We start from the raw sequence: 19,089 nt of genomic DNA, 5'->3' as shown, positions 1-19,089 counted from the left end.
TAATGACTCACATTGTTTGCAAGGGTTCCCACCCACACAGGGTTTATAGCCTGCAACTACGTACCAGTCACTTAGAACTGAAGAAGCTTCTTGGATGAGAGGCGAAACGTCTTCAAGAGACGCAAGCAAGTCCAGTTGCCTACGATATTAGCACTTACGATTACCATGACCTGGATGACTGAGAATCTTCACCAACCACTGTATTATAGATTGCAGCAAAGTAGTAACTGAGTAAGATTTCTGCAAGATTTTGTAGACTTTACATGTTAACTTCTTATCAGTTTCTGTGTCAAATATTAATGATTCTAAATTGCTCTCCTGTTCAGATGAATGAAAATCAATGGTTTGGAATAAATGTCTGAGTTGCAAATACTTCAAAAGAATCTTGATTAGACAGACAGTACTTTTTTTGCAGATCTGTCCAAAAGATAAATTTGTTTCCATTCATTATATCATCAACAATCACTATATCTCCGTCGCTCCATGTAGACCAGCTTAATGGTGAATTTTAAAGAGCTATCCAAGGATTTTTTCATAAATAAGTGCTTTTCGGACTGGCCACCCAGTCAGGCACGCCGGATTCATTTCAGAAGTGGGGGGGCGTAAAAGTGCTGTGTGTCTGGGGCTTGTCACCGTGTGGGCGTGGCTACCTGTGTAATGTCCAGTTAATAATAGGGACTAGTTAAAGGTGCGTAGTGATCAGGGATTGAAGTACAGCCTGAGTTGAGTGTGAGCTCCGTCTTAACGTCCTATTCACAAAGGATATTGCGCTAATGATATACCAGCGCAAACATGCCCACAAAGTTTGGCAGCTGAGTGAAGTTTGCCCCTGATTGCAATTAGCCACATGGCAAAGCATAAATGCTGGCTTTGCGCCAAGAACACCGTGGCAGAACAATGGCAGATTCTGAATACTGTATCCCCTCATGTAGTGATGTCTGCTGGTGAGTCAGTCTAACAGTGTCGGATGGGTTGAGGCTGTGGATTTGACCCAGTTTGACCACTTTATCACTATTCCCTCTCACCTGTAGCTGTTTTTTCATTATCTTTTGAATTTAATATGAATTATGGAACCGTTTTTGTTCACGTTTGTTTCCCCTGTTTCGTAAAATAAATTATTGAAAGTTGCTTTTGAAGTGCGTGACAGAAGTGCGTTTTGAGAACGACCGATGACTGTCACCTGTTCAACGCATCAGTATCTTCGGATGCCATTAAAGTAATAATGATTATAATAATAATGTTAAAGTAAAGTAAGTAAAAATATTATTTACAGACTGATTTAACAGACGATCACTGCTGCCACGATCACTGGAAAGTCTGGGCGAGAGGCTTCCACAGAGGAGCGCCCAGTTTGCACCAGCTTTCCAAAGACGTTATTTACTTCACTCAAACTGCGTGTGGCTATTAGCGCTGGTGTTAGTGAATTAGACGTAGTTTATCAATGAGGCTCATTTGCATAGAAAGGGCCAATTTTTCCGCCAAATATATGCACATTACCTCATTTAAATACGTGCAAATAACACCAGAGCACCAAGACGCAATCTGCTTGGCAGCGCAGTTAGTGGAGCATTTCACCCTCTGCACGTGCTTTGTGAATTAGACGGTATCTGTTTGCTCCGTTTTAAAAAAGCCACGCAATCCTTTTGTGAATTCGGCCCAGTGTGTTTTAGTGAAAGCAGCAGTATCTTGCAGCAAGTTACAGCTCGTACTCTCTCTTTAAAAAGACGGTGAAGAAAGACAAACAGTCAGATAATGTATTTAATCATGAACTTTATCTTGGGAGGAAAAAAGCAAACAGTTTATTTCTTAACAGTGTTTGCATGAAACCTGAACACTTTGAACCCTTTATGGATAGGGCTGTACCCAAATATTTGAATATTCGAATATTCGTTTCTATGGGTAGGTATTCATTATGAAAATTTGGTATTCGATATTCTTTTTTCTTTTTTCTTTTTACATATTTTTATATAGGCCTAGCTGTTTTTTCGTTATCTTGTGAATTTTAATATGAATTATGGAACCGTTTTTGTCAATGTTTGTTTCCCCCGTTTTGTACAATAAATTATTGTTTAAAGTTTCAACAAGTTTCTGGAGTGCGTGACACAAGTGTGACCGCGGACTGTCACCTGCTCAACGCATCAGTACCTTCGGATGCCGTGACAGTAATAGCCTAATGATTGTAATAATAATAATAATAATATCAAAATATCATTTACAGACCGATTTAACAGACGATCACTGCTGCCCGACCCGCAGCTCCATTTGTGGGTCCCGCGGGTTACGGGTCGCCCCGCGCATCACTACTCAGCTCAGTCTATAAAGGCTGTACACAACAGTAAGGCTATAGACATTATATTCTATTCAGGCCGGCAGAACCAGCAGCGCATCGGCTCTACAGTGCCAATTACTTGCAGAGGCTTCCTACAACTTGTTTCAACAGTTCCGATTTAATCAGAAGACAAATTAAACAGGATGACTAGCCAATGTGAAAATCAAAAGAAAGCATAGAATAATGTACTGAAGGAGACTGTTGTGCCATCACATCTTTTTGTGGTTTGAGAGCAAAGATCCGGTCGCCGCTGTGCAAAACTCCTCAGTACAATTCTCAAACTTGATTGAAAATCAATTTTGGAGTGGGGCTGGTTTGGAACGGCGGTGTTTCGGAATGGAGGGCTGTCTCCTGTTGGAACATTGTGCGCACACAGCCCTTCACCACCTGGATCCTAAAATAAACACCTGTTTTATTACATAATCATGCTTCCGTGTTGCGCTATTCATTAAGATCCTATTTCTGTCATTCAAATAACAAGAATTGTGGTTTAATACTCTTAATTATAACAGCCAACTTATTGAAAAATGACGGGTTTAAATCATAATTAAAATCCCGTTATAATTAAAATCCTGTCCCAGACATAAGGTGCACGGGCTCGGGCCGGGTCGGGCTGGATTTTCTGGGCCCGATCTAAGCTCTATTAGCCGCTCTCGTTTCCCCTGAGCTGCCTCAAGAAGTGCCTGCTCTCGCCCTGCAGCTACGCGGAGTCCCTCCTGATCAAAACGCCGCTCCACCTCTGAGTGCAGCAGGTCTAGGGCCTCTGTAGCCTATGTAGTCAGGCAGGCTGCATATCACATCAAAAGCATCGATCTATGCATTCATGATATGAAAGAGATAAATGTAAGTCAGACAAACTGAGTTTAAATTCAGATTCTTTATTTTTTGTTTTATGTTTGTGTACTATGGAGCCGCGGAGGGGCCATTGAGAAAAAAATATTTGATTGCAAACCAGATAGGCCTACTATTTGGCTCGCTTTTTGATTTATTTCTATTTTTTATAACTGGGGAGTTCTTACAATACGGTGCCAGGGTTAGTGGAGATTACCGCTCGGTGCTGTTGGATAGAGCCAGATGGCTGAGAGTCTACCCGGAGCCTACCGAGGATGCTCCAGGCTTTACTGGGCTGGTGAGGCAGTAACAGGTGCGCACAATTGAGTGCCTGCTGGAGGCTGTATCTTTCTCTCTATGGCCCCTCTCTGTATTTTACCTACGGTATGAGTGGAAGTGAAGAGTGAAAGTCTTTTTTACCATAAGTAATGTAATATAGGGACCCTTGATTCGGCTGAAAAATAATGTGGCAGGAGGGTAAAAGTGGGGGGGGGGCAATGGTTATTGATTGTAAAATTAACAGAGCTTATTGTTCTTCCTTTTGAAAGTGAATATGAAAAAAGGTTTGGAGGATAAATATCTGGCAGACTAAATCTTCCTTCCAGTATTGAAATATGTAAAACTTTTCTTTCTCCATATAAAGTCTGTAGTGTAAAGTCTTCATATGAAGTACTGAGTGCTTATAATGCTCTTATTGAAAAGGACTTTGGGCTGCGTTTCTTTTATGAAAGGTGCTAAATAAATAAAGTTTATATTATTATTATTATTACTATTATTATTATATTATTAGTAGTATTGGTATTATTAGTATCATTATTTTATTAGAATAATAATTTTCAGACCTGACAGGCTAACACTTAAATAACAATGCAAGAACCGGAGAACAGTTTTGGTTACCTGATGTTAACATAGGTATCTATTGGTCATTTTAAAGATTTATTTATTTAAATAATTTTTTGGGAATTATTTTGTATGAAGTTTCTATTTTCTCTTGGTAATCCTCAGACTTTGTCATGGCAGGATTATAAAATCTAAATAAGATGAGCCAGTCAGTGATTCTATTGTTTTTTGTCATTTTTCATTTAAATGACAAATTTTGTGATAACATGAAACACAAATGTGTTCTTGAAAATTATGATTTAACACTTTGACAACAGTTAGCTGCAGAGGGCCAACGTGCACAATGACACATGAGAGGACAACAGACAGCACTTGAGGCAGTATCTACACACATCCGATTTGATTTATTGTTTACAAATCATAATATTTCTCCATCATTTAGCAGGAGCCACCAGCAGGACAATAACATGTAATTTGATGCACATCAGTATAAGAAGTCATTATGAACATTAACTTCAGATCTCAAAGGAAAAAAAATAGAATTGAAATGATTGGAATAGAAAACAAAAAAACATAATTACATTTTTAAAGTTAAAAGTTTGCAGCTAAACCTTTAGTGTGGTGGTATTGATGTCATGAAGTTAATGGTTCCAGCACAAAATTTAATCACACAGCTTTGTCAAAGTCCACCCTGTTCCAACAACAGAAAATCAAAGTGACATTACTCAACAAAATAATACATGGACACATGATTACTACAACCACCAAACTGTTTTGGTGATATGACAACAAAGCAGACGTTTAGTCTGTTACAACACTAATTTAAAAAAAAATTATGAGGAAACTGTTTGTGTTCCCTGAAAGCCCTTGCTTCTTTTCATGTTTGGCAAAATTTAACCTCACAACTCTGAGCAGAGTTCTCAGGATTAACAGGTTCTGTCTAAGTTTGACCCCATTTCCAAATGCGATAGGATTTTGATACTGTACATTTTGGAATACATTTAGGTTGTCTGTTATTTTCATGTATCAAATACACTTGTTCCACTTTATCTATTTGGTATGCAAAAACTTTGAAGTTCAACGTCTCAACACTGCTCGCAGATGGAACCTTAAAATTCCAATGAGAGGCGTTGTCAACCTTTTAGTTTTCATGATGTTCAAAGCAACAAAGAATGTCTTCATGCTTTTAGCCCCCATGTCCCAAAACATCTTTTCAAAGTGTCCGTCTTCCTCTGATTCATCTCCACTCATGCTGCTTGCTGCGGATAATTTGTCTGTAAACAACGCTGAATTGTTGAACTTGAAGTGAACTGGCAGCCCGTCCTCTGTTTTAGGACATGGAACACCTGAAGCATTGATTGCCTCTAGGACTGCTGGGTGCATGCCGTCTGCAAAGGTCACGAGAACCCGGATGTTTTCTGCCACATCTTTACCAAAGATTGAGAGCAGGGATTCAAACACATATTCCTGTGATGGTGTGAGTTGTGTTAAAGCAGCCTGAGCTACAAAACAAATAGCATCAACTTCACTGACACCGAGCTCATCAGAGTAGACTTTACTTAGCTGATGAAGGATCTCTCTGTCTCTTTCTATGCCTCTTGTATCTCCAAACCCTGGAGTGTCAACAATGGTCAGTGAGTGCTCTATTTTAAACCCCTCCTGGTGGTTGAGTTTGTACACAGTGACGTCAGATGTCTGACTGTGAGCTTGTGATTTTGACTGACTCTCATCAACTAACTTAAACCGATATGAATCCTCCCATTCGACACCCAGAATGTAATTGATCATCCCATTGATGAGAGTTGACTTCCCAGCTCCGGCTGCTCCAAAAACCATAATGGTGCGATTGGGTTTACTGGACCATTTCCCGAAACTGAAACGCTTGCACCCAGTGACATTGATTTGTTCTTCTTTCAGGGGAACTTTATAAACAGGCAGAGACCCTGTCTGGGGTTTTAGCAGTTTGCTTTTTTCTTTAACAGCATCAGCAAGACGTTTAATCTCCCTTAACTTTGGTTCAACTTGAGGTTTCCCAGGAGGGCAACAGGGTAAGGTTTTAATGGAACCACTGACTTCATTGGCTGGTCCAACACCTGCTGAGGTCACTGCTCTGCACCTGAACATGTACTCTGTGTTAGGACTCAGATCACTCACTGTGACTTCTTCAGCTTCTGATGCCGTCTTCTGTTTCCATCCATCGTCTCCACTGACACAGTACTCAACAGAGTAGGAGGTGATGTTCTCTGCTCCAAACTTTGGTGGAGAAATCTTCAGTGTTACACTGTTGTGGTTTGTTTCAGTGACTGTCACTGTTTCAGGCTTTGAAGGTGGCTCAAAGTAACCTTTATAAAGGTAGATGCTTGAACCTTTCTGTGTCTCATTTGTCGAACCAAATGTCAAGAACTTAATGTTCTTGTTCTCCTTGTTGGCCTCTGCAAAGTCACTGAAGAGCTTTGCTTGATGCCTTAATGTATCTTTTACTTCATCTGAAAGGTACCATTGTTCCCTCTCTACATCATCAGTATGTGGATCTCGAGGTTCGTCTGGTTTGGGTGTCTCTGTTAAGTAGTTTGATAAAGTTGAGAGGTACGGGTCAGTACTCCCGAGTGAGGTAAAAACAAAACACACTGCATGCTCTGCACTGACAATTTCCCTTTGAAAGGCATCTTCTGAGGGGACAATATTTGTGTTTTGCATGATGTCAGTGAAAGCTCTTAGGATGTGGATTTCCCTCTCTTTACAGTCCATCCACTTGCACAGATCTGTTTCATTGAAAGGAGAGGAATTTCTCATTTTCATCATGTCCATGACCACAGCCTTCGATTCTCCTCTCAGAATTGTCAACCTCTGTGGGAAAGTCAGCTTGTATTCAGTGCACAGCTTTTTAAAAGTTTCAATTTTTTGGGCAATCTGTGGAAACTGCTTCACAGTGGTGCTGTTAATTGCATCTTTGCACCTGATTTCCAGATCAGTTAAGTCCTTCAGAACGTCCTGTAATACCTGCACATCTTGTGTTGTGCAGACAGTAACAGTGATGCTTTTTTTGCTCCTGCCAGCTTCACCACAATCACATCTGACCTTGACAACATATTCTGTCTCTTGCTGAAGACCTGAAATGATCACCCTCTCAGCTCCTGCCATCTTTTGGCTCCATTGGAGATCTTCCTCTTTCAGACTGTTGTCTTTTTTGGCGTACTCCACGATGTAGCTCAAAATGTGGACATTCTGTCCAACCTCAGCAGGTTTCTCCCAGCTGACTGATATCTCACTTGAATTTGGTTCAACTTGAGGTTTCCCAGGAGGGCTGCAGGGTAAGGTTTTAATGGAACCACTGACTTCATTGGCTGGTCCAACACCTGCTGAGGTCACTGCTCTGCACCTGAACATGTACTCTGTGTTAGGACTCAGATCACTCACTGTGACTTCTTCAGCTTCTGATGCCGTCTTCTGTTTCCATCCATTGTCTCCACTGACACAGTACTCAACAGAGTAGGAGGTGATGTTCTCTGCTCCAAACTTTGGTGGAGAAATCTTCAGTGTCACACTCTTGTGGTTTGTTTCAGTGACTGTCACTGTTTCAGGCTTTGAAGGCAGCTCAAAGTTCTCACTGACTGAAAAGCCGTCTTTATAAAGGTAGATGCTTGAACCTTTCTGTGTCTCATTTGTTGAACCAACTGTTAAGAACTTAATGTTCTTGTTCTCCTTGTTGGCCTCTGCAAAGTCACTGAAGAGCTTTGCTTTGTGACTTACTGCATCTAAAACTTCTTTTGAGGTGTACCATTGTTCCCTCTCTACATCACGAGTATGTGGATCTTTAGTGTCGTTTGTTTTTGGTGTTTGTTTCAGGTAGTTTGATAAAGCTGAGAGGAAGGGTTCGGCATAGTCCAGTGAGGTGAAAACAAAACACACTGCATGCTCTGCACTGTGAATTTCTTTATACAGATGATTTTGAGATGGGATGATCTTGGTGTTTGTCATCATGTCGGTGAAAGACTTTAAGTTAAAGATTTCTCTCTCTTTACAGTCCATCCACTTGCACAGATCTGTCTCAATGAAAGGAGAGGAATTTCTCATTTTCATCATGTCCATGACCACAGCCTTCGATTCTCCTCTCAGAATTGTCAACCTCTGTGGGAAGGTCAGCTTGTATTCAGTGCACAGCTTTTTAAAAGTTTCAATTTTTTGGGCAATCTGTGGAAACTGCTTCACAGTGGTGCTGTTAACTGCATCTTTGCACCTGATTTCCAGATCAGTTAAGTCCTTCAGAACGTCCTGTAATACCTGCACATCTTGTGTTGTGCAGACAGTAATAGTGATGCTTTCTTTGCTTCCTCCAGTTTCACCACAATCACATCTGACCCTGACAACATATTCTGTCTCTGGCTGAAGACCTGAAATGATCACCCTCTCAGCTCCTGCCATCTTTTGGCTCCATTGGAGATCTTCCTCTTTCAGACTGTTGTCTTTTTTGGCGTACTCCACGATGTAGCTCAAAATGTGGACATTCTGTCCAACCTCAGCAGGTTTCTCCCAGCTGACTGATATCTCACTTGAGTATTGTTCAACTTGAGGTTTTCCAGGAGGGCTGCAGGGTAAGGTTTTAATGGAACCACTGACTTCATTGGCTGGTCCAACACCTGCTGAGGTCACTGCTCTGCACCTGAACATGTACTCTGTGTTAGGACTCAGATCACTCACTGTGACTTCTTCAGCTTCTGATGCCGTCTTCTGTTTCCATCCATCATCTCCACTGACACAGTACTCAACAGAGTAGGAGGTGATGTTCTCTGCTCCAAACTTTGGTGGAGAAATCTTCAGTGTCACACTGTTGTGGTTTGTTTCAGTGACTGTCACTGTTTCAGACTTTGAAGGCGGCTCAAAGTTCTCACTGACACAGCGGCCGTCTTTATAAAGGTAGATGCTTGAATCTTTCTGTGTCTCATTTGTTGAACCAACTGTCAAGAACTTAATGTTCTTGTTCTCCTTGTTGGCCTCTGCGAAGTCACTGAAGAGCTTTGCTTTATGCCTCATTCCATCTAAAACTTCATTTGAGGTGTACCATTGTTCCCTCTCTACATCATCAGTATGCAGATCTTTAGTGTCGTTTGTTTTTGGTGTTTGTTTCAAGTAGTTTGATAAAGCTGAGAGGAAGGGTTCGGCATAGTCCAGTGAGGTGAAAACAAAACACACTGCATGCTCTGCACTGTGAGTTTCTTTGTAGAGGTGATTTTGAGATGGAACGATCTTGGTGTTTTTCATCATGTTGGTGAAAGACTTTAAGTTAGAGATTTCTCTCTCTTTACAGTCCATCCACTCGTTCAGGTCTTTGCTGTTGAAAGGAGAATCTCTCTTCTTCAGGATCTCTGTGAGCTCAGCCTCTTTCTCTTCTCCTCCTCCTCGAAGTTTCTTTGCCAGGTTACTTTGGAATTCAAGCTTGAACTCTGAGCACACTTCTTTAAAGGTTTCAATCTTTTTGCCAATCTGTGGGAACTGCTGTGCAGTGGCTCTCAGTATATCATTGCACCTTATTTCCAGCTCACTGAAGTCCTCCAGGACAGCCTGGACTTCTTTTACAAACCCATCACTTATCTCATATACGAACTTAGTGGCAGAAGGATCTAAACTCGTCAGTGGCAACAGCCAGACCTTCACTGGTACAGCATTTTCTCCGTTGGGTCCCAGTAATTTTGGCAGACTTTGGTAGACTTGTATAGCATCCTGAAAGGTTGAAGGAGTTTTCTCAAGTAAAAAGTCTCCATGGAATTTGCAGGAGAATTCCTCAACTTTTTTGAAGTCTTTCTCCTCCAATTTCAGGGAAAGGTCACCTTCAGTCTTTAGGAAGGGAATCTTCTTTATCATGCCTCTCAAGAAGCCCTCAGCTTCCTCACGATTTATCATGTCGGACACTTCACGGTCAAAGACAAAAAAGGCTTGTGCCCCATAAAGAATAGCTGTGACCACATGTGTTGCTATTCCTTTCGTAAAAACATCTGGATACTTGACATTTTTAATTCCAAGGTGATTCATTGACAGTTCCTGGAACTTTGTGGTGGCTTCGTATTTCAGTGTCACTCTGGCTTGATTTTTGAAAGTCCTGTTATCACGCAGGTATTTGGCCGATCCTTCAAGCTCAATGAGTCCAAAAACTAAACTTGCCTTCAGTGATCCCTCAACATTTAGAGCTGAAGATTTGTCCTCAATGGATTCAGATGCAACTATCTCAAAATCATTGTGCTGTTGTGGACTCTCTCCAATATGATTTACAAGGTCATCATAGTTCCACAATGTCATACCTGCAAAAGAAGGAAACAATTATGAATAACAGCATAGAAACTGTATTCAAAGTACCATGGAACAGAAAAATAAAAGTGCACATTGTATGATATAAGTGTACATTCATCTTGAAAGCATCAGCATTCCCTACACCATACTAGAATATCCATCCAGTCTTATCTTTTATGTATTCCAGGGTCATTATCTGACAGAGTTGATTAGCAACACTGTTCACCAATATATGAAAAGGAAAATAAGTAAAAAATAGTTTCACAATACATTTTTATACACTAACCTAACTGAATGCATACAAACAAATGGTGGTTAAAATTGTAAGCAATGAAAAGTCACGATAACAAGGGCATATAAATCGATCTTGTGATGAGTTTTACATTCTACAGTAGGAGAAGGGGTGTGAAGACTGGTTGAGACAGTTTAAGGACCAGTAGGCATCTGGATGCTGTTTCTAATATAAACCAGAAAAGGGTTCCATAGTTTTTAAAATCTGTTTGTGGAACCCCTCAAAGAACCTCTCCTAATTTAATGAAGAACAAAAGTCATGGATCCATTGCGTAATGCTGGGTGAAAAGGTTTTTTTTAAATTATTTTAAAAGAATCAGGCATTGGGCAAGAAACGTAGCAAAGGCAATACAACAGAGATGCAGGTCCAAATTAGTGAAAAGACTTTAAGCCAGAATTCCTTGATTTTGCTGCGTAACCACATCATGTGAACATGGGTGGCTGGGGTTGATTTGCAGCAGTTGCATTTTTTAATTTGTCCAGCAGTGAAGTATTTTACTTTGCATAGAATAGTGTTGGATGCTGTTAACCCCACCCGCATTCTCTGTTTGAGGAAGAACGTTGAAAAACAGACAGTAACACAGGCTGGAGTGGAGCTTTTATATGACCTCATTGAACCTGAACATTGAGCCCTGCCAACTTTCTGAAGGCCGAAACACACCGGCAGCAAACAGCACGTGTCATGTACAGTCCCACACAGCCAGTGGCTAAACACATGTTGGCGCTCCTGGACGTGCCACCCTGCAGTACTTCATGCCACTGTCCTATTTCAAGCCTCGCCACCCCCAGAATTGAATGCATTATTCCCCCACTTGCTCTCCACTCATGCACACCTGCTCCTGTAGCAGCTCTTTTCCTTTGCTCCTATGGCAGCTCGACTCCTCTCCTCACCATGGAGGTATTAAGAGAACTCTGTAGCTGTTGCTGTGTCTCATGTGTGATGAAGAATGGATGAGGAGAGACTTGTTGAGGTAGAGAAATATCCTGAAATGACCCACAGTCCTGTCATTATAGAGACCATGGCCTAAAAGATATTACCTGGTGAGTCATAGCTCTGGAGATTTCTCACTTAGGTGAGAAATCAACTTTTATTATTAAGGGTGTCCACACATGATTTTAAGCTAATGCAGAGATGGGAGAGGTACACATTTTTCAGAAACAATAACTTTGCGTCATTGTCTGCGCAAAACGTCCAGTGTGTGCTAGGGGTGGGACTTGACAAGTGTCGGAGGATGCACTGCACCACGGCAGTGTGTTTTCAGCTTTAGGACTGTATGTAAAAAAATTGAAACTCAGAATTCTGACTTTAATCTCCAGTTGTGATGCATTCAGTATTCTACAGGTCCGTTCTTACCAGGAATGAATTTTTCATGGCGGCAGTCGTACAGCATCCCAAGGCTGAAAGGCCGACTGAGTGCTGCCATCTCAATCGTACCAACTGCTTTGTGGCCCATCACTCTGCACAAACTAAGACAACAGATGACAGCATCACTCTTCTCCCTCAGTCCAACCTGTTATTTATCTTTCACCTTGTAAAGTTGTGCAAGCATTTACAATGACAGAATATTGAGAAGATTACTAAATGTAAACATTTAGGTGTTACAGTGTGTTCACACCGGGCGCGAGGCGAATTTTTTGCGCGATAAGATTACACACAAAGTCAATGTAAAGACGCGAATAGACGCAAATTTGTGCCAACGGTGCGAATGACACAAATGGTGCGACGCGAATGGAGCAAACGCGGAATTCGCGTCATTCGCCTCTTCGCGCAAGTTCAAAATATTGACCTCGAGCAAAATATTCACTTGATGCTGTGTCGGGGCAGCCTATCAGCATTGAGATTTGGATGGACCTCAGTGGTCAACAATTGCCCCGCGTTGTTCCGAAAATGGAGGACAAGCTAATAATAGCTGTTTGTGGCCACCCTGAGCTTTATGACGTTACGTCCCCAAATTATAAGCTTCAGACCAAGAAAGACCTGGCATGGAGGAAAGTGAGTGAGGAGGTCGATCTGCCTGGTAAGTTTTGAAAACTGATTCCAACTGTCGGCTGTACGTTTCTATCAACAAAGTTAGCACTAGCATTAGCCCCAGTTAGCACAACCGATGTAGCTTGCTTTCCAGCCGGCATACTTGTCTGATTTACTAGCGGTGTGAACACACTGTTACTTGCGTGAATGTTGCGAGTAAAAACAAATATTCCAGCGGTTAAACTCGCATCATTAGCCTATTTTGTTCTAGTTTTGTACTTTGGTGATCGTACATCATTGTTAGCTGTTGTCCAAAGGGCTCTAGTTAAGCTAACGTTAACTTCTGGAGCTTAGCTTCATTAACTTATCTGTAATGGCAGAGATAACAAAGGTTGGCAAACGTTATGCTGAATGATTCAGTGTAAATACTGTAGCACCAAACTAACGGAGAGACACTCTTGGTAAAGATGGTAAAAAGGCCGTTATCCTTTTCTCATATTCTGAGCCAAAAACCTTAACTTCAGTGGCACTTTAACTTGTTGTCTTTGATGGTGACGGCAACGAGATGCGGTTCACAAGCATACACTGTGACCTGTAAATTTTGGCTTGTAATTTAAGCTTTTCATCGACCTTCTTAACAATAAAATGATGAATATATCCCTCCAATGCGTAGTTTAGGCCCTTTTGGTTACTCAATGACATCTTATCGTTATGTCCCCAAAAATCATCACCTGCCTCCTGCGAAATGCCGTGTACTGTGACACTATGGGGTGCCGTTTGTAAAGTGTCTCACGCTGAAAATAACATCAACATTTTGCCACATTTAGCTTCAAACAATGTTTAAAAAAGTATTGTGAATTTTTTAACGTCACCTTTTACCACATTTACAGCAATATTTGTTAACTTAGAAATATATTAAATAGTTAAATCTAAATATTAAATGTGGCACCTAAATGTTAAATGTTAAATCTAAATATTAAATCTAAATGCTAAATCTAAATCTACATATTAAATATAAATATAAATATAAATGTTAAATCTAAATGTTAAATCTAAATGCTAAATATAAATCTAAATATAAATGTTAAATCTAAATGCTAAATATAAATATAAATGTTAAATCTAAATATTAAATCTAAATCTAAATGTTAAATATAAATGCTAAATATAAATCTAAATGTTAAATGTTAAATCTAAATGTTCTGGGTGAAACTAAATATTTAGCTAATATGCAAATTCACACTGCCGGTCACCGGAAGTACCAAAATAAAAGCTCAAGATGGTCAGACTGTGTTTATAGAATCAAATAACAAATTAAAACCAACTTATCGGGGGAAATGAACACTTGAACATACATTAGTGTGATAATAACTACCTAAAATAACAAGAAACATGTTTGGAGAAATTTTATTTGACGTGTACTTTAGATTTAACATTTAGATTTAATATTTAGATTTAACATTTAACATTTAGGTGCCACATTTAATATTTAGATTTAACTATGTAATATATTTCTAAGTTAACAAATATTGCTGTAAATGTGGTAAAAGGTGACGTTAAAAAATTCACAACACTTTTTTAAACATTGTTTGAAGCTAAATGTGGCAAAATGTTGATGTTATTTTCAGCGTGAGCCACTTTACAAACGACACCCCATATGACACCTGCCATAGAGTGTGCCAGTAAACCCGGAACTCCGTTAGCGCTTTTAGCACTTCCGGTTCTCTCGTCTAAAAGTCAATACGTTTTTTGAATGGGATTTTGGTGAAATGCCTCAAATAAGGTCTGTGGTTAACAAAAGCTTAAGGAAGTTTCAGGTTTTGTTCTACGACATAAAATACGTCAGTAAATACCCTACTTGTGAATTTTGAAGCTTTTAGGTGTCGTAAAAAAGGGGGTTGCTAACAAGCTGCTCAATACGACTACAAATCCTGTTGCGGACATTAAACGCCATCACTCCCGAACAGGCGAGAGTGCTGGCAGTCCGCCATTACAGCTTCTTATTTAGCTTAAACAGTCCGATTTCCCCATTATACAATGTTTTTAAAATAAAGCAGCCGACATCAGTTGAAAGCTTAGTGGCGGTGACGTCAAGAGTCATGCAACCGTGGAGTAGTCATGTAGTCCGTTAAAGCCTAACGTTAGCTTTTTACTTCTGGCGATCGCATTTAAGCTTCAAATGTGGTATGAAAGGTGTTCATATGTGAAGATTATCTCGCTGAACAAAACCTGTAAGTATCATAAACTTGTGTTAGCCACAGAGCTTATTTTCTGAAATAATCCAAAACGCAATGCAAAAATCACATTCACTTTCTCTTCCGGGAACCAGTGCAATACTAAACTTCCAGGTTTTGACGTCAGCCCTGGCACACTCTATAGCGCCGGTCACTGAATGTTGATAGTTTGTCCGAGTGAGTGGAGGGGGGCGTGGCTTAGCCATAGGTCAAGGTAGAGGTGTCATGGTACGATAACCGTCTCAGAAAATATTGCAGTTTCGTGGTATCACAGTATTAAAAAAATTATCTTATTAACAGTCAGAATGACCTCTACAGGAATGAAAACTGAAGGGTTATTGTTGGCTTAACAAACATTCTATCACTATAATTGTAATTTGAGACCATTTTGTTAATGGAGGCTGTGTAAAAAGTCTCCCCTTACAAAATAACTAAAATAAAGGGGAGATTTAACGTCCAATTGCATTTTTTTTTCAATATCGTAGATAAGCAAATGTACACAGTTTGATGATCGTCATCGTTTATATCACGTAAACATTGAAACCAGTATATTGCTGCAACCCTAATTACATTTTTACTTAACATAAAACTGTTGAAATCAAGTAATACAAGTAAGTCATCAAGTAAAACTGATTTATTGAAAACCTCTGCTGGCTGTTCACAGTCAAGTCTTCTGGTTTAGGATCCAAGAGCTGTTGTGACTTCTGTTGCTCAGGATTTAAATCTTCATCCCCAAAACTCCTGAAATAGAAAAAGAACAATGTCCCTGTGAAACACAGCTCTGTTTATGGTGCAGTAATTGTGTTTAAAGACCTCTTCTATCTTTATGATCATTGTTAGGATAATTGATATATTTTAAAACATTACCCCATATATCATTGACCCTACATGTCATCTGATAGTTGGCACTGCAAAGGAACACATGACTGTGAGAGTTTAAGTGTCCAAAGGCTGACGTTCCTTGATGTCTTCTCAAGTAACAAACAGCAACAGGCTGCATGGAGTTATATTTATTCAGCCTAGAGATCTCATTGTCTTGTAATTGTTGCGTTTTTGTTAAGTGTAACCTGTGATGAGGTAGCGTGACTTTGACATCAGAGCTGTTGTTAAAATCTGCCAGTGACAGTTTAAATTTCAGCTGGCAAAAACTGAGACGACAGCTTTTATGTGCCTCTGTCTGCAGTCGAAGACCAATTGTTTGACTCCAGAAACTGTGCTTGGAATTTCTGGAGTCACTTTTATGATTTCACTTGAAGGATTTTGTGGGCTCCTGAGAAGCTGATAGTTTGAAGGGTTGTACACAGTATCATTTACACACAATGGACAGAACTCCAATATATTTATCTGTGTTAAAAATATGCAACCTTTTTATAAGTACAGCTATAGTGTTAGACAGTCAAGCTGTTGATGGTGTTAGTGTGCAGGAAGAGTCTGCACTACCAACCTGTCTCTATCCCAACTTGTCACATATCACCTTTTGGTCAGTGTTGTTCACATCTACAAATTACATGCTGGGCATTCTCCTGCGTTTATTGTTGACACTGAGGGACAGCAGGTCAGTTTACTCTTGTTAAATGCATTGTGTCTTTTCGAAACACGTCTTGTTCAGATGTACAGTTTGTGTTTGTTAGATGCATACAGTCTTTTTCAAAATTATTTTCAACATTGGTAAAACAACTCGTGTTTATGTGTATTTCAGTGAGTAATAGGTTAGTTATGTGGTTGAGTTTGGGGGAAAAAAAAACCCATAATGGTTCAGCTCAGCATTCATATGTTCATATACTTCACGGACTGCATTTTTTCCATCTGCATAATATTGCGAAAATTAGGCCTATCCTGACCCGAAAAGATGCAGAAAAATTGGTCCACGCTTTTGTTACCTCAAGGCTGGATTACTGTAACTCTCTATTATCAGGTAGCTCTAGTAAGTCCTTAAAAACTCTCCAGCTAATTCAGAATGCAGCAGCACGTGTACTAACAGGAACTAAGAAACGAGATCATATTTCTCCTGTTTTAGCTTCTCTGCACTGGCTCCCTGTAAAATCCAGAATTGAATTTAAAATCCTACTGTTAACTTATAAAGCTCTAAATGGTCAAGCTCCGTCATATCTTAGAGAGCTCATAGTGCCATATTATCCCACCAGAACACTGCGCTCTGAGAACGCAGGGTTACTCGTGGTCCCTAAAGTCTCCAAAAGTAGATCAGGAGCCAGAGCCTTCAGCTATCAGGCTCCTCTCCTGTGGAATCATCTTCCTGTTACGGTCCGGGAGGCAGACACCGTCTCCACATTTAAGACTAGACTTAAGACTTTCCTCTTTGATAAAGCTTATAGTTAGGGCTGGCTCAGGCTTGCCCTGTACCAGCCCCTAGTTAGGCTGACTTAGGCCTAGTCTGCCAAAGAAATACAATAAATAGAATCAAATAATGCTCCTTTTCACACCGGCATCAACTGTGTAAGACAGGAAACATGCTTCAACAAAACTCAAACTGGGTGCCAAATACTACGTATTTCCTCAAACTTGTCTAAGCTAGACTCGTTGTAGTTCCAGTCTCCATCCATGTCAGTGAAAACATGAATGCTTCACGCACAGAAGATCTATACAATCAGCACAGTTTCAAGATTAGAGTCACCAATTCAGTATCTGACCAAATGTCTCCCCTTCTGTTTCTGAGATATGACACTGAGTAATGGACAGAAAAATTTTATGCAGAACATTATGATGTCACAGTGAAGCTGACCTTTGACCTTTGGGATATAAAATGTCATCCCTTTACAGTTTTATCCTGTCAGACATTTGTGTGAATTTTTTATTGTGGTTTGGCCAAAAACATGTTTGTGAGGTCACTGTGACCTCGACCTCACCTTCACCAAATTCTGAGCAGTTCATTGTTGAGTCCAAGTGGACGTTGGTGCCTAATTTGAAAGAAATCCTTAAAGGTGTTCTTGAGATATAATTTTCACAAGAATGAGACAGATAAGGTCAAAGTAACCTTGATTTTGAGTTTGCGCCAAATTTGAAAAAATGATCGAGGTGTCCTAGAGATATTGCGTTCATGAGAGTGGGATGGACCCGTCCGGGGCATCCAGGGTTTTTTTATAAACTGATGATAATGTCCGGTTTTCCGTGTGTGTGTGTGTGTGTGTGTGTGTTAGAGTGCGGCACGGGCCATATATTTCTGTCTGAACCCAAACCGAGCCCGACATTATTTAATGACCAAAGCACTGAGTTTGTGTCACACAGTTGTTACGGTTACAGGCTATTTAACAGGCTGGGCGTGCTCAGCGGAGAGGGAGACCTCCGTGTTTGAGACGGGAGCGGGAGGCGGGAGATCCAACGCTTCCAGCGAGGGAAGAGGGAGAAACAAACAGCCAATGTGTGTCTGTGTGTGTTATGTTCAGGTGTTGTCATGTAAATAACAGTGCCCACGCAATAAACAGGACAGACAATAGGATTTTATTTTTTTAACACTACATTTTCACTGAAAGCTGACCGAATCCGACCCGAGCCCCAATACAATTTATAGCTACATTTCTGACCAAACCCGGCCCGACCCGTCAGGTACCGTCGGGCTCGGATCGCCACACTCTAGTGTGTGTATGTGTCCCCTATTGGGGCCTATCTGAATTTCTGTCTTTGAGAGATATTATTTTGTAATATAACTGAATTTTCTATCCGTACATATAAATTTTAAATATATTTAAATGATAAGGCATCTTTGAGTAAACTGCGAGTATCATTTAAGTAGGCTATGTCGTGGCCGGCCGAGTGTCCTCTTTTTTGGAAATCAAAATATGGTCGCCCTAGTGTAACTTTAAATAAAATCATGCAGTCACGTTCAGGCACCGACAACCTTCAGCATCACATAAACAGAGTAACAGCTCAGTGTGTTCAGCAACTTACCGTTTAGTTTGTCTCTGATCAGGAGGGGAGGAGGAGTGCTGCTTCAGCTGACTCTGTAGCTCCTTTTATATGCACTGTGCACACACACACACACACACACACACACACATGCACTGTGGTGTGGCTTCATTCTGTGCTGAGTCATGCCTCAATAAATGAATAAATCATATTAATCAATTAGGAGGTGGATGGATGGATGAAGTGAATCTTGTTCTCCTCTCCCTCTTACTCTCTGAGAGATAACAGTAGGATCAGTGACCAGAGGGCTGAGATACACAGGGACTGAAAGTGTTAATGACTTCACACAAGTCAGACCATTTCCCAGAAATGCCAACCTGCAAAACTGAAAGTGAAAGCAAAGTGCTGCATTTTACACACTCATGATTATAAAAGCTACAGAAAATATTGTG

At 40.4% G+C, this 19,089-nt stretch overlaps 1 protein-coding gene across 1 annotated transcript; it reads right to left on the bottom strand.

The window, feature by feature from the left end:
• Positions 1-4,385: 4,385 nt before the first annotated feature.
• On the bottom strand, positions 4,386-18,896 carry LOC117272097 (uncharacterized). Its single transcript, XM_078172764.1, has 4 exons — positions 18,680-18,896; positions 15,422-15,517; positions 11,928-12,040; positions 4,386-10,293 (listed from the first exon to the last, which is right to left on the bottom strand). The coding sequence occupies exons 3-4, from the start codon at positions 12,025-12,027 to the stop codon at positions 5,078-5,080; spliced, it is 5,316 nt and encodes a 1,771-aa protein (XP_078028890.1). The 5' UTR covers positions 12,028-12,040; positions 15,422-15,517; positions 18,680-18,896; the 3' UTR covers positions 4,386-5,077.
• Between the last annotated feature and the right edge of the window lie 193 nt (positions 18,897-19,089).

Source organism: Epinephelus lanceolatus, chromosome 12 (assembly GCF_041903045.1).
Source record: "Epinephelus lanceolatus isolate andai-2023 chromosome 12, ASM4190304v1, whole genome shotgun sequence".
Classification (NCBI taxonomy): domain Eukaryota; kingdom Metazoa; phylum Chordata; class Actinopteri; order Perciformes; family Serranidae; genus Epinephelus; species Epinephelus lanceolatus.
This window is presented reverse-complemented; position numbering and strand designations above follow the sequence as displayed.

Excerpts from the sequence above, each read along its gene's own strand:
- LOC117272097 (XM_078172764.1), bottom strand. The coding sequence starts at position 12,027 with ATGGGCCACAAAGCAGTTGGTACGATTGAGATGGCAGCACTCAGTCGG. Across the intron at positions 10,294-11,927 it reads CCATGAAAAATTCATTCCTG|GTATGACATTGTGGAACTAT; the intron begins GTAAGAACGGAC and ends CTTCTTTTGCAG.